Source organism: Thalassophryne amazonica, chromosome 13, assembly GCF_902500255.1.
Source record: "Thalassophryne amazonica chromosome 13, fThaAma1.1, whole genome shotgun sequence".
Taxonomy (NCBI): domain Eukaryota; kingdom Metazoa; phylum Chordata; class Actinopteri; order Batrachoidiformes; family Batrachoididae; genus Thalassophryne; species Thalassophryne amazonica.
This window is the reverse complement of record NC_047115.1, coordinates 19155317-19168981: the sequence shown is the minus strand read 5'-3', so window position 1 is coordinate 19168981 and position 13665 is coordinate 19155317. Positions and strand designations below refer to the sequence as shown.

At 43.5% G+C, this 13665-nt stretch overlaps 1 protein-coding gene across 1 annotated transcript in view; it reads left to right on the top strand.

Moving 5' to 3' along the window:
• The window catches only part of LOC117523112 (cytochrome P450 3A30-like), a 37613-nt gene that overhangs the window by 6897 nt on the left and 17051 nt on the right, over window positions 1-13665 (top strand). The window contains exons 5-11 of the mRNA XM_034184533.1: window positions 2631-2747; window positions 2867-2952; window positions 3061-3203; window positions 3273-3397; window positions 3497-3581; window positions 4130-4290; window positions 4365-4591. Of these exons, the coding sequence (XP_034040424.1) occupies window positions 2631-2747; window positions 2867-2952; window positions 3061-3203; window positions 3273-3397; window positions 3497-3581; window positions 4130-4290; window positions 4365-4591 (944 nt within the window). The remainder of the gene's footprint in view (window positions 1-2630; window positions 2748-2866; window positions 2953-3060; window positions 3204-3272; window positions 3398-3496; window positions 3582-4129; window positions 4291-4364; window positions 4592-13665) is intronic.

Here is a 13665-nt window from a genome sequence, read left to right as displayed (position 1 = left end):
TGAGGAGTCCTGCGCCGCAATTTCAGGAAAGATGAAGACTACTGAAAAACACACTGAGCCTGATCACAGAAACACAGAGTTGTGCAGTGATTATAAGACTAAACAATAATGGGCCTCATCAAATGTTCAGATGCAATTTTGTTTGTGCTTAGAATTTATTAATGGGTTTTAATAACATTCAAATGTAAGTGAAATATGTGCAAGTGAGCACGAACACAGATTTCTGATTTTTTTTTTCTTCAATATAGAACACCAAAGCTTTTCGTGAAATTCTGTTTTATCTGCATTAATGGTAAATCTCCACCAGTTGGAGATATTGCTCCATTTCAAGAACCTTCACTACTCGTTGCTGCGGTCTATAATGACAAACCTGTTGCTTATAGTAGTAGATAAATAATTGCATGAAAAATACAGTGTATAAAATGTACCGGCACAATTCAGATTTTCAATTTCAGTTAGTGGTGATATATTATATTGTTACATACAGAAACACTCAGTAAGAGCAAATCTCAGCTGGACTATCAAACGTCAGCCAATCATTAGAGGAGAATCAGAATGACATTTTTTTCCCTACATCCGATCCGTACTGGATCTTTTTTTTCAGGTGGTGCTGTTTCAGCCGTGTGCCTTAGTTTCTCACACACACACACACACACACACACACACACACACACACACACACACTTTTTAAAATAATCAAATAATTTGGGTTAATTTTAAATTGCATAACAAAATTGAAACCCAAAGATGTTTTTATTTTTAATGACCTCTGCAGAACGATCATAGCCCACCAGGAAGTCAAGGCCCCACACTTTGGGAATCACTGAACCTAAGAACCTAACAGGGCAAAATTTGTTCATGAGTTCATAAGTCTTTGCTGCATGTCTCTCCCCTTCTCTAATTCAGTATTTCCTGTCTCTCTCCTCACTATCATCTATCATAAAGGCTAAAATCCCTAAACAATATATATTAACATTTGACACTGGATTTAAAAACAAAAAATCTTGTGGGTGATTTGGATGAAGGGGCAGATCATGGAAATTTTCCCTTTTTAAAATGGGAAAATTTGCAAATTGCATCATTAGATAAGACATCTTTCTGCAGTGTCACAAGAACAAATGAAAATTCAGTACATAAACACTAACGCTGTTGTGCATGAAGACAGGTGAAGGTTTATCAAAGAAAATTTACATAAAAATCTACATGGATTTGTTTAGCAGGGTTTTTTTTATGTTGATGTTGAAGTGTCCCCACATTAGCTGCAGCAACAGCAAACAACAGAGGCAAAGCGGTGACTTGCCGTTCATTTTCAATCAGAGTGGGCATTTTTCAGCAGCAAGAAACAAAGGTTACTCTGCCACCAGCTAGACAGGGCCATAATAAATCAGAAGTCTATTTTATGCAAATATGGCCACTGCCAATCTGAATGAATAGGTAGCATGATGTCAGCCGGTTCCTCGCTCAAACAAAATACGCAAAGATGGCAGAAAGTGCTCTGAAACAACCTTATTCTGTATAAATCTACTATGTTTTTTATATTTTTTGTAAACGTTAGTTTGGAATAAGCACTTCTAAATCTACAAACACTGTTTTTGTAAACAGATAACACCCCCGAAGGGATTTACAAGACATCTAACGGAGTTCTTAGCAGGCACACCCAGATAACGACCATCAAGCAACAAAACCAACTGCTTCTCACCGTCATTTGTAGCTAATGTGACCGTAGCTTGAGAGAGGACAGCAGCTCTCGGGTGACTCCAGACTCACACCACTGCTTTGGAAGAATTCAGCTTTGTGACAGTAACAACCAGAGGAGCCACAGACTGCTCCTTCTCAAGTGCAGGACCAACAAATTGAAAAACGTCTTTGTTCCTCAGGACATCAGACTGTACAACTCCTCACTCAGGGGGAGGAGGAGTAACAGGAAGACAGAGGATGGGAATGAGAGGAGTAGTAGTATCAGAATCAGAATCACCTTTATTGTCATTGTAATTTGCATTGCAATGAGTTTTGAGTGCAACTCCAAAAAGGTGCTTTCCGTGGTGCGAGTAATTTTTAGCCAAATAAAAGATACTGAAATTTAATGATAAATTATTCAGAGTATATGTACAACTAAATAAACATAACATAAAATAAAATGTGGACCAAGTAAAATGTAAAAACGAGAATTATATATACAACTGTGGAATCATATTGCACGGGAATATTGCACCTGGTTTACAGATATTGTACAAGAAACTTGAAAGGTGCGGATTAGAGTGATTTGTTATTGTTCAGTGTAGTGATCGCTCTGGGGAGAAAGCTGTCCCTGAGTCTGTTTGTCCTAGTTTTGATCGACCTATACCGTCGGCCGGAGGGTAGTAGGTCAAACAGGTGGTTGCTGGGGTGGGATGTATCTTAGTAGCCAGTAAACCAGTATTGATCAGTATGTCTGGTATTTATATTGCAAGCAGTTTTTCTTTTTTACTTTCACTTTTGATACTCTGTGTGCTTCATACCCTGTGTGCTGTTATACAATGCTGCTGGAACCTCACTTTCCCTGTGGGAGTCTTCCCAAGGGATCAATAAAGTTCTGTCTAATCTAATCTCATCTAACATTCTAATCATTTTGTTTCATTTCCTGTTTTCAGGACAGTGACGTGCTGGCAGGTCAAATGGTGGATGCAGTTACAACGGTTAAAGATGAAAAGTGGAAGAGAATTCGGAGCACTCTAAAGCTCTGCTTCACCAGTGAAAGGCTAAAGCAGGTCTGGATCATTGCAGAGCACACTTTGTACCATCTGTCTGGATTTAAGAAGATGACTTTATCGCTGCTAGGTTGTTTGCTCGCTGAGTGCCACTGTCGAACTCACCTGTGTTTTTGAAGGTGTTTCCCATGGTTGTGCGCTACACAGATCGACTCATCGGAAGCCTAGCCAAAGTGAACCTGGACGACCCTGTCGATGTTAAAAAGTATGCTGTGAATATTTTATTCCCGACCACATCATTACACGGTTTGTCACAAATATTAACCAACATGCAGTTATTCTGTAAAAGTCTCTCTGTGTGTTTCTGCTGTAGATTTGTGGCTCCTTACAGTTTGGATGTTATCACCAGCGCGTCCTTCGGTGTCGAGGCCGATTCCATAAACAAACCAGACGACCCCCTTTTAGTGTACCTCAAAAAGATGATGAAATTGAACCTTTGGCCCACGTTTTTATTAAGTATGCACTCCATTAATCATGGTTGGTACAATTTATTTGCAAACGTCACACTTTTATATCTTTTTTCAGTGATTTTTCCCTTCTGTGCCCGTCTCATGAAGTACTTTTGTGTCACCACGGCGCCCAAAAACAGCATGGATTATTGCTACAACATCACTAAGAAAATCAAAGACCAGCATCAGGCGGGAGAATCTGTAAGCTTTTATTCTTTGGGGTAATAAGGCAGATTTCACAAATGTTATTTAGTTTTAAGATGTTTTAATCGATGTTGAATGTTCCTTGCTCTTACTTAGGCCCGAGTGGACTTCCTGCAGGTGATGACTGAGAATGAGATACCTGAGACAGAAATCATGAATGAACAAGACCAGCCAAGTAAAGGTACAGTATCAAGCTTCAGGAGTATTCTGAGCCGTTTACTGTTGACATTGATATTCTGCATAAATGTGTTTGTCTTTTGTGATTTTTGCAAAGTGGCGCCACTGAATGAACCCTTGCCTAAATTTTTGAATTTGTGGTTGAGATCTGTGATTTTATGTGGGTGTAGCTGCATCTGCTGTGAAAAAAAAAGAAGAAAAAACTAGGCATGTGGGCTCGAAAATGCAGGAATGAATGGTTCCATCCCATCCAATTAAATACAATAAAATAAAAACACCATCATCCCACCCGTATGAAATAGCGATCTGTATGTCCGTCTATCCATTTTTGCTTGGTAGCGCGATATCTCAAGAACCAGTTGACCAATTTCATTCATATTTAGCCTAAGATGTGACATCACTTAAATGTACCTGCCACCTGATGATTGATTAGTGGTTGTGAATTGATTAAATGAATATAGTTGTCTGAGTATGCTAAAGTGGTTTTCCAGATATGATGGTTGTTGGAAACTTTTAACCTTTTTGTTGTTGTTGTTGTTGTTGTTGTTGCAGGGTTGACTGATCATGAAATTCTTACTCAGGGCTTCATTTTCATCTTTGGTGGCTATGAAATCACAAGTGCCAGTCTGACCTACATCCTTTACCATCTGGCCACCAACCCCAATGCTCTGCACACCCTGCAGGAAGAAATTGATGCCAGCATGCCAAGAGATGTATAGTTGATGGTTTTCTTTTGCAGTGACAACAGCTACACACAACCCACAGTTAACATCTCTTCTACCTTTAGGCTCCTGTATCATATGAAGATGTGGTCAGTCTGGAGTACCTGGACCAGGTTATATGTGAGTCATTGCGTTTGACTCCGCCACTTCCACGACTAGAGAGAATGTGCAAGAAGACTATCCAGATCAACGGCCTCACCATTCCTGAAGGTGTTCTGGTTGGGATTCCTGTGTCTGTGTTACACATGGATCCACGCTTTTGGGATGCACCTGAGCTTTTCAGACCAGAAAGGTAATTCTAGATAGCCTTCCTTATATAAATTAAATGATGTGAAAGACCATATTTGTCAAATAATGGGTTTTGTCACGTACCACCTTGAGTCCTGGATGACAACCATCCAAGAGGACAACTGGTCTATCCCAACCTCTCGAAAATAACCACCTCTCTGCTGTGGCCAGGTGAAACATAAGTGCCCCTTGGCATTCTCTAGTGGCTGGGGTCCTCAACAGTGATGGACTTATGTGTTGGATCATGCAGAGAAACATGCCACATGATCAAAATGTCATAGCTGATACTCTATGACAGCAATAATTCACACAGTTGATTTCAATTTTGCCACAATATCACTACTGCCAACAGATGAGATTAAATGATGTTTAATGGTTGGGATCTTACATTTAACACTTTTGCTGGGTTTTGCCTCTGGCTGCCCTCGATTTACCAGCCAGGTTTCTCTGATGGTGGATTGGTTGGCTCTGAGCGGGGTCAGTGACCCACTTTGAGGTCTGCACCACGGCACTTTTATGTGTCCTGAAACTGCAAGCATTGTGTTAAATTGGAGGAAATGGAACCATTCATTCATCTGTTCACTCACTGCAGTGGGCGTGGAGACGTGTATGAGTACTAGAGTCCAGTCGCATTGAGATGCGTGCTGGCAAGGATGTGTCGCGGCTCGTCTTTAGTCTTCTCAGGATGTCGTCTTTTAGATAACACAAACTAATTGCAAGTGATATGCTAGAAAATGACACAACACTTTAGAATAATTCAGCCTTAAGCAAGATAAAATGCACAGAGTTTTTAAGTTTATTTAAGCCTTCGACACAAAGCTTAGACAAACTGAGTCCTCTAGAGAGACTGAATATGACAACCGCGTTCATCTATTTATTGGAGACCCGCGGGCATCGCTCCTCCTTCGACTTTTTTATTTATTTCATTCCCAAGACATGGTTTTCTATTGGAAGCGTCCTCTAGTGAACCCTAAGCAGGTGTTAGGCCATTATTTCAATGTGACAAACGCTCCCATTAAAACATGAAGGATTTACAACTGATTTTTTTAAAAGACCTTCAGCCACAGGTGCAGCTGGCCTGAGGCCCCCTCCGCACGTGGCCTCAGCCACACGTGCAGCTGGCCTGAGGCCCCTGCACGCGGCCTGCGGGAAAGCACCTAAAAGGCCTTGGAAAGCCCCTGACAGACTAAATGACTAATAGAGCCCTTTTTTTGGGTTGAACACCTGCTAGTTCAACCAGAGGACATACAGTTCGGATCAGGACACTTGATAGTTCATCACAGTTCAAATATGGACCTAAAAATTCTTCTACAGTCCCTCCTCTGGGACTCGAAAGAGTCCCATTACATCAACTATACTTTTGGGTTGTTTACTGACAAGACATCTTCATTTGTACATTGCAATAATAAAAAAGAAAAACACATCACTCGACTTACTGATAACTCTGGTGCGGATATGAATATCAGTGATACTTCACACGGTAAATATATTGAAGTGCAGGTGAACCTACATACTAAGGCACAAGGTGAGCAATTAGCCGGATTATATCAACGCAAGGTGACATTCAAACAATGAGTTTTGGTGCAATTCAAGGCACTTAAAATGGCCACATAAAACAAGTTACAGCAACTTCTTAATCATGGCAAAGTAAAGGCTTTACATTGACATCAGTGCAACCAATCATCTTCTGGCATCTATTGACTCACTCAACCAGAGGCTCCAACCCATTATACTTGGTTCTACATATTATTTTGTTAAAGCGTCACACATTTATTATTTAAATGCATCAAATAACCCCTATGTTACCACTATTTAGTCAACCAATCAAGAAACTATTCTAAGGTTTGCGCAGCTATGTCTAGTTAAATGATAAACACAATAAATGGTTTCCCTTCATGTCCGTCCTTAAGTCATTTGCCTTAGTCAATCATATAATGGTTTTCATTATAGGCCATTTCTCAACATTCTCCACTTTGTTTTTCTTCTTTTTCAGCTTGTTTTCTAATGCCCTTTTTGGCTAGACGCCAAATTTAGGCGATGCATGTCTCTTGAGGCATGCTATAATTTAAGAAAAAAAAGGGGTCCCTATGGTGCATCTTTACTACTAAATCTACAAACACGCCGTGTAAGGGTCCCCTTTTTATAACTTTGCAATGTGATATCTATGTGCATGCATTTAGCTTTATCTGTGTTACGCAGATGATGGTAAGGACAGACATTTACCCAACCTTCGTTACTAACATATATCCTTCTTTGTTTTATTTACACTCAGATTTCTGAAACCAGTCCGCAATTCAAACTCAAGAACCAAGATCATAGTCCGTGTTCAGTGCCATTACGTCAGTCCGCGCTCCTCAGCATTTACTCAGCATCTGAAGTTTTGGGAGAAGTTGGGGAACATGGGGAGGTTGGCCTTTCAGGGGTAGTGGGGGGAGGATCAGGAATTCTGGCTTTCAGACAGTCGTGCAGTTCTCTGATGGATCTTTCCAGCTCCTTGTGCTGCTTGGCCAGGTTGTACAGGGCCCCCAGAGAATTCTTGCCCACATTCAGGGTGGTGGTGGCCAGCCCTAGCTGTTCCCTTTCCATATGCTCCATCATGCAGGCTAGCATGTCCATACTAGACTGAAGACCACACAGTTGAGTATGGAGGCCCTCCTGAGCACAAGAGATGTTGGCATTGTCACGGTGTATCCTGAACAGGTATGCAGCTGTCTGACTTAGTTGTGGCATGATTTCCTCAAATAGCTCATGGGGAATGTGATTTGTGAGGGGCAGGAGCTGCTCCAAGGTTTTGGAACAGACTCTTGTGGAAGGCGAAGCTCTCGAACCAAGATTGCCATGTCCTGTGGGGTGACCATGACCAGATTAAGGTTGTGCAGTCCAGGGGACAGGAAGTACAAGGGGGAAGGCATTTCGTGTGTGGGGGGAGTATTGTTGATGTCGCACAGGCAAGTGGGTGGGACACTCTGGGCATTTAGCAGCCTGTACAAAGCTCCCCTCTGTCCTGGTGGGTGAGTTCGGCTAAGGTCTACCCCTGCTGATCCTCCTCCAGAGGTACTGGGCTGATCAGAATATCTCTCCTGCCTTGGGGGTGGAAAGCTGGGGACAGGTCCTAGCAGTGAATTGGGTCTAGGATGCACTCGGGCGGTTGCTGCATATGGCCGACCTTGGCTGCCTCCCCTGGAGGGTATCGTTGCCACTGGCACATGTGACTGTCTCCATGGCTGTTCCTGAGTCCAAAGGGTCTTTCAGGTGATGGTGGAGTCCTCGGGCCGACTCTTGCTGCAGGCAGATTCTGTGAAGCCGTCATCGCCAGGTGCTGGAACGATGAAGATCCTTCTGTTGCCAACTGGTTTAGCTGCTGGATGGATGTGGCGACCAATCATGTCTCGACCATCCCTCCTGTATATCCTCTTCTCCAAACAGTTCTGAGAGTCCAATCAGACTTGATAGAGGCAGATCAGGCATAGGTCCCTGATCAGGGGAGTCTGGTCTCTCAGCCATACTCCTGTGTCCTAGTAATATACATATACGTTCATTATTACAGCTCCATGTCATTCTTTCAGATATTGTCTATCCTATCCCTCATTTTTGTGGGTGCATGTGTGTGAATGTAAATGTGCGTGCATGTCTTCTTCCTCGTCTACAATATCACCCAGCACGGTCCATCCCAGTCCTCCCTATCTGGGGTGTACGCCACAATATTAGGGAGCTGGGGGCTGTCGGGGAGGATAATTGGTATTTCATCCATTTCCATATATTCTGGTTCTCTGTCTGTTTCGTTTGTGCTTTCTTCTAGGGCTCGGATGGCTAACAGTGGGAGCTGTCCTACTGTGGATGAAAGCAATTTATTGACCAGAAATTTTATCAAGGGAATACCACAACATATTACCAGCAAGACCGCCACCCCTGTTAGTGCCAAGATTACACCTATCTGGTATAACCAGTCTTTCCATGATATCCACCCTCTCCTTAGAGTCCCAAACAGTGAAAACAGTGGGCCAATATTCATTCCATTCCCTACAATGTATCCAGAATCGTCAGTTTCATTTCTCCCTCCTATGGAGTTACTTAACAGTTCCTGTTGCATCTCTTCAAGTGTGATTAAGAGCTCTGTCAAATTTCCGTCTTCCCCTGTACGCATGGGAATAGCTGTGCAACATTCGGTGGCTTTGATCATAATACAAACTCCTTGTTCATCAGCCATCATCATCTCGATAGCTAATCTATTTGCATTGTCATTAGCGAGGTGGTGTGCAGTTGTTCGGTTAAGGCTCCTACTGCTGCCAATGTCCAGTTCAGGTATCTTTGCTGATTATACCACAAGTAATTAATCCACTGCACCTCCTGGAACCTAGAACGGATTTTTGGAGTAACCCCAAACAGAGCCAATGCCCATCCCCATTTATCCGCATCTTCATCTGCTTTAACTCTGCTACTGTCTATGGCTTCTAACTGTCGGGGTATCCCTTCTGGTATCCCGTTTCTTACTGTGATGTTGTAGTCTGTTTTAAACGTCATTATTCCTCTTTTCTTACGAAGTTTCTGTGGCATGGGTTGTATTGAATTCGGCATTTCAATTACTGTTATTGCTCCTGTGAGCATCACAGGAGCACAAAGGCCTTTCCAATTCGGGGACAGCGATGACAGGAGTTTCCTTTTTTGTCCGCATATCCAAAAGATGTCAGCTAAGGGTACCGTTCCCTTAGCTAAATTTGGAGTAGATACCCATGAAGCATGGGTGAGATTCAGTCCAATTACAGATCCCCCTGTGGCCGGTACTATTTGTTCACATTGTATGCCTGCTGCTGGCAGGGTGTGACAGACGGTAATGTTCCATGCTGTTTTGGCCGGTTTGTATTCTTGCTGCTTTTGCATACACTGTATGTGGTGTTTTGGCTGGGTCGTCCCTACCTGCCAATCGCTTATGTATTGTGCTACTAAGCCTTTAGCTATACAGAATGGGTGTATCATCCCTTTCTCTATTTTAATCATAGGTGGAACGGTTCCTTCGGTACTTAGGGGCACTGGACAAAGTTTACTGTCGGCAGCATATTTTTCATCACCTACTGCCATTTTCATAACACATTGTGTATAGCATTCTGCTTGGTCTGAGTTATGTTGGGGACTCCTATAACAGTTGTTGATATCAGGTAGGGGTTTAGCCTGATGTATCACACCTTTCCGGTGACAGGCTATGCAAGGCTTTTCACTGATCTGCCTAGCCGAAAATTTCAACCATTGGTAAAATAAATTGGTCTTCAACCCTTGTGTACGGGCTAGGTCTGTACTGGGATCCCATCTCCCTAAGTGACTGCTTGTTTCTAGGCTTCTAATTGTCCTCTTTTTCCTTGGTTTGATTTTTACCCATTTTGTGGCTTCATGTACTGTAACAGTTACGTCTTGCTTGGTTTCCCTGCATCCTCTTTTATCACAAATTACCTCTATGTTGAGTGTTCCCTCCTTTTCACATTTGATGCTAATGGCTTCGCCTAATATGTAATCCCCCAGCTTTCCCTGTATTCCTATGTTCTTGTAGGCTTTTGATTTAATGTATACCAAATTATATGTTTTTCCTGTGTTTAGAATGCCTTGTTTAGCTGCTATTGCGGCCATGGCCACGGCACAGTCCGTTGTATGTTTTGGATGTCTATTTTCTCCCATACTGACCACCAGTAGTATTGTCAATCCCTTGAATAATTCCTTAATCATTGCTCTGATGACTGTTGAGATGTGCCACTAGATGTGCTACTAAGTGAGCCGTCACTAGATGAGCTGTCACTAGGGATGTGTGGTGTATCTGTGCTTTGTCTGGGTTGTACTTCCTGTGGTTCTTCTGTCGGTAAATCTACTGAGTTGCTGTCCGAGTCTGATGTCTCCTGTGGCCTGTCTATCTGTCGGTCTGTATTTCTGTCTGTCTGTTGGCCTGCGTCTCCAGTTGTTTCTGAGTCTGCATCTGAGTCTGTCGCTGCTCTATCTGGCAGGGATCCACTACTCTCTGAAGCTGTGCGTCGTCTTTGTTCAATCAGTCTCTGTGAGCGCCTTGGCCTGAGTCTGTCTGCAGGGAGGCGTGGCCTTCCCTCGGTGCTTCTTCTGGCTGCAGGGAGGCGTGGCCGTCCCTCGGTGCTGCTGTAGGGTCTCTGGCTTCTCCTGCTTCCCCCCTTGGCCCGGCGGCTCTGCCAAGACGAGCTTGCCGAGGCCGCAGGGGCGCTGGGCCACCAACCCTACAGCAGTGGTTTAAATGAAACCAAGTGTCCTTACCGTCTACTTTGACTGCTGTACGTGAGGCAAGAATAACTTTGAAAGGACCTTCTCGGCGGGGCCTGTCCCACTTCTTTTTGAACACCTTGACGTAAACCAGATCACCAGGCTGGATGCTCTGATTTTCGAGTGGAATCTCTGCTTCTCTGTCTTCTGTAGCACCTTTGACCTGCAAAAAGATAGTTTTGTGTATTTGGGTTAACTGTCTCAGATAATTATGCCATTCGTCTTGTAGCTGCTCCAGCGATGGTCCTTCGTAGGGTCCTCTCAGGTATGGAATAGGCATCGGCCGACCTGTAAGAGCTTCAAATGGTGTCAAATGGGTTAGTCGGTTAGTTTGTGAGCGCATTGACAATAAAGCAAGCGGCAACGCATCCAGCCAGGTTAGTTTGCCATTGCTGTCTGCTATGATTTTTGCTAGTTTGTTCTTTAAAATGCCATTAGCCCGTTCCACCGCCCCATTTGATTGGGGGTGATAAACACACCCAAACTTCTGTTTGATACCCAATTGTTTGAATGTTTCTTGTGTAACCTTGGCTACAAAAGCCCTACCGTTGTCAGATGAGATAGTATCTGGAATGCCAAATCTTGGAAAGACATCTCGGCACAAGAATTTGGCTACCGTTTTATGGTCTTGATTTGCAGAGGCTACTGCCTCAATCCATCGGCTGAATCTGCATATCACTACCAAAACATATCTCATTCGTTTAACTCGATTTTCAGCTCCCATGTCTATGAAATCCATCATAAGATGTCTGAATGGCCCATCAGGGACCGGAATGTGGGCTAAAGGGGCTGTGAATGATTTCCGGACATTGTACTGTGCACATACCTCACACTCATTCAACAAACGGTCCACTGTTGCTGCCATATATGGTGACCACCAGACAGCTTTTAGTTTGTTCATAATTTGGACTCGCGAACAATGATCGGGTCCGTGGGCCCAAATGATTGCATGTCGTAATAAATTGGTGGGTAACACAAAATGTCCATGACTACTGCGCCACAGCTTGTCCGCTGGCCCCTGACTGCGTGTCTCAGTAGCGCCTCGTTTAACCCACATTCGTTTTTCTTCTCCACTGGCCCTACTTTGAGCCACTATCAGTGCGTCAAGTGAAACCAGTGGGGCACAATCTTGAATGGTTAGCAGGGGAAACATATTTTCTCCTTGTGCTCCTTTGCGAGCTGCGTCATCTGCTAGGTTGTTACCTTGAGCTATGATGTTATTATTCTTTTGATGACCTGCACATTTAATGATGGCTACCTCAGACGGTAATTGGAGAGCTTGTAACAGTTGGGAAATCGCTTCTCCATGAGTGACAGGGGTGCCATCTGCTCTCAGGAATCCCCTTTGTTTCCAAATGTTTGCATGTACATGACATACGCCATAAGCGTAGGCTGAGTCTGTGTAGATATTAACACGTTGATCTTTAGCTATCTGGCAAGCCATAGTTAAGGCTTTGATTTCTGCCAGTTGGGCTGAACAAGGCTGATCAATTCCTTGGGACTCCAGTAATTCAAAGGTCTCGCCATCCGTGTTTAGTTTAACAATCCCCATACCCGCATGCAATCCCGCGGCATCCCGAAAGCATGAGCCATCCACGAACAGGGTTAGATCTGCATCTATGGCGTGATTATACAAATGTTCTCTGGCTCTCAAAAATTTCTCTGTCTCTGCCACACAGTTATGTGGAGTACCATCTAACGGTGTGGTCAATTTGGTGGCGGGATTCACCGTGTGACAACGTTGTATTGTTATTTCTGGAGCGGACAACACAACTTCATATCCAGTGCGTCTAGCTTGTGTTAAGACAAAACGTTGACTGGTTAGCAGGGCATGTAACTGATGCGACGTGTACAACGTTACTGCATGTCCCATGATTATGGATGATGCTTTTTGAAATGCAAAAGCAGCTGCTGCTAGACCCTGATAGCATGGTGGCAATCCTGTTTCAATGTTGTCAAGCTTTGTACTATAATAGGCCAATGGTTGTTTTCCTTCATTTGTTTCCTGCATTAGTACAGCACAAGCATATCCAGTTTTTTCAGTAACATACAAATGGAAAGGTTTCCCATAATCTGGGTTACCTAACGCGGGAGCAGATTGCATGTCTGTTTTTAGGGCCTCAAAAGCTCCCGTTGCCTGATCTGTCCAGACGAGGAGAGCTGCATTGCTTGTTTGCCCCACTGCTCTAATCATGGCACGCAAAGGTGCAGTTTTTATAGCATAATCACAAATCCACGGCCGACTGTACCCTGCCATCCCAAGGAATGAAAGCATCTGTCCCACTGTTTGGGGTTTGGGAGCCTTGATTATAGCCTCCACTTGGCTTGGGGCTATACATCGCGTGGTCCCACACAACTGTCTTCCCAAGTATTCTACTTGTTGTTTGCAGAACTGCAATTTGTCCTTACTTACTTTATGACCTCCATCTGCCAATGCATGCAATACAATTAATGAATCTTTTTCACACTGTTCTTGAGTCTCTGATGCAATAAGGAGATCATCCATATATTGCACCAATGTACTGGGTATGTCAAGGTGTTGTAAATCTTCAGCCAGGACTTTGTTAAAGATGGCTGGGGACAGGTTCAGTCCCTGAGGTAGCCGTGTATACGTTAGCTGTTGTCCCAGAAATGTGAATGCAAACAAATGTTGTGAGTCTGGGTGCACAGGCACACTGAAATAGGCTGAACACAGATCGATTACTGTGTACCATTTTGCTCCAGCAGGGATGCTTGATAGTATAGTATGCGGATCAGGTACTATAGGTGCATCCATTTCTATAATTGCATTGATAGGACGCAGATCATGTA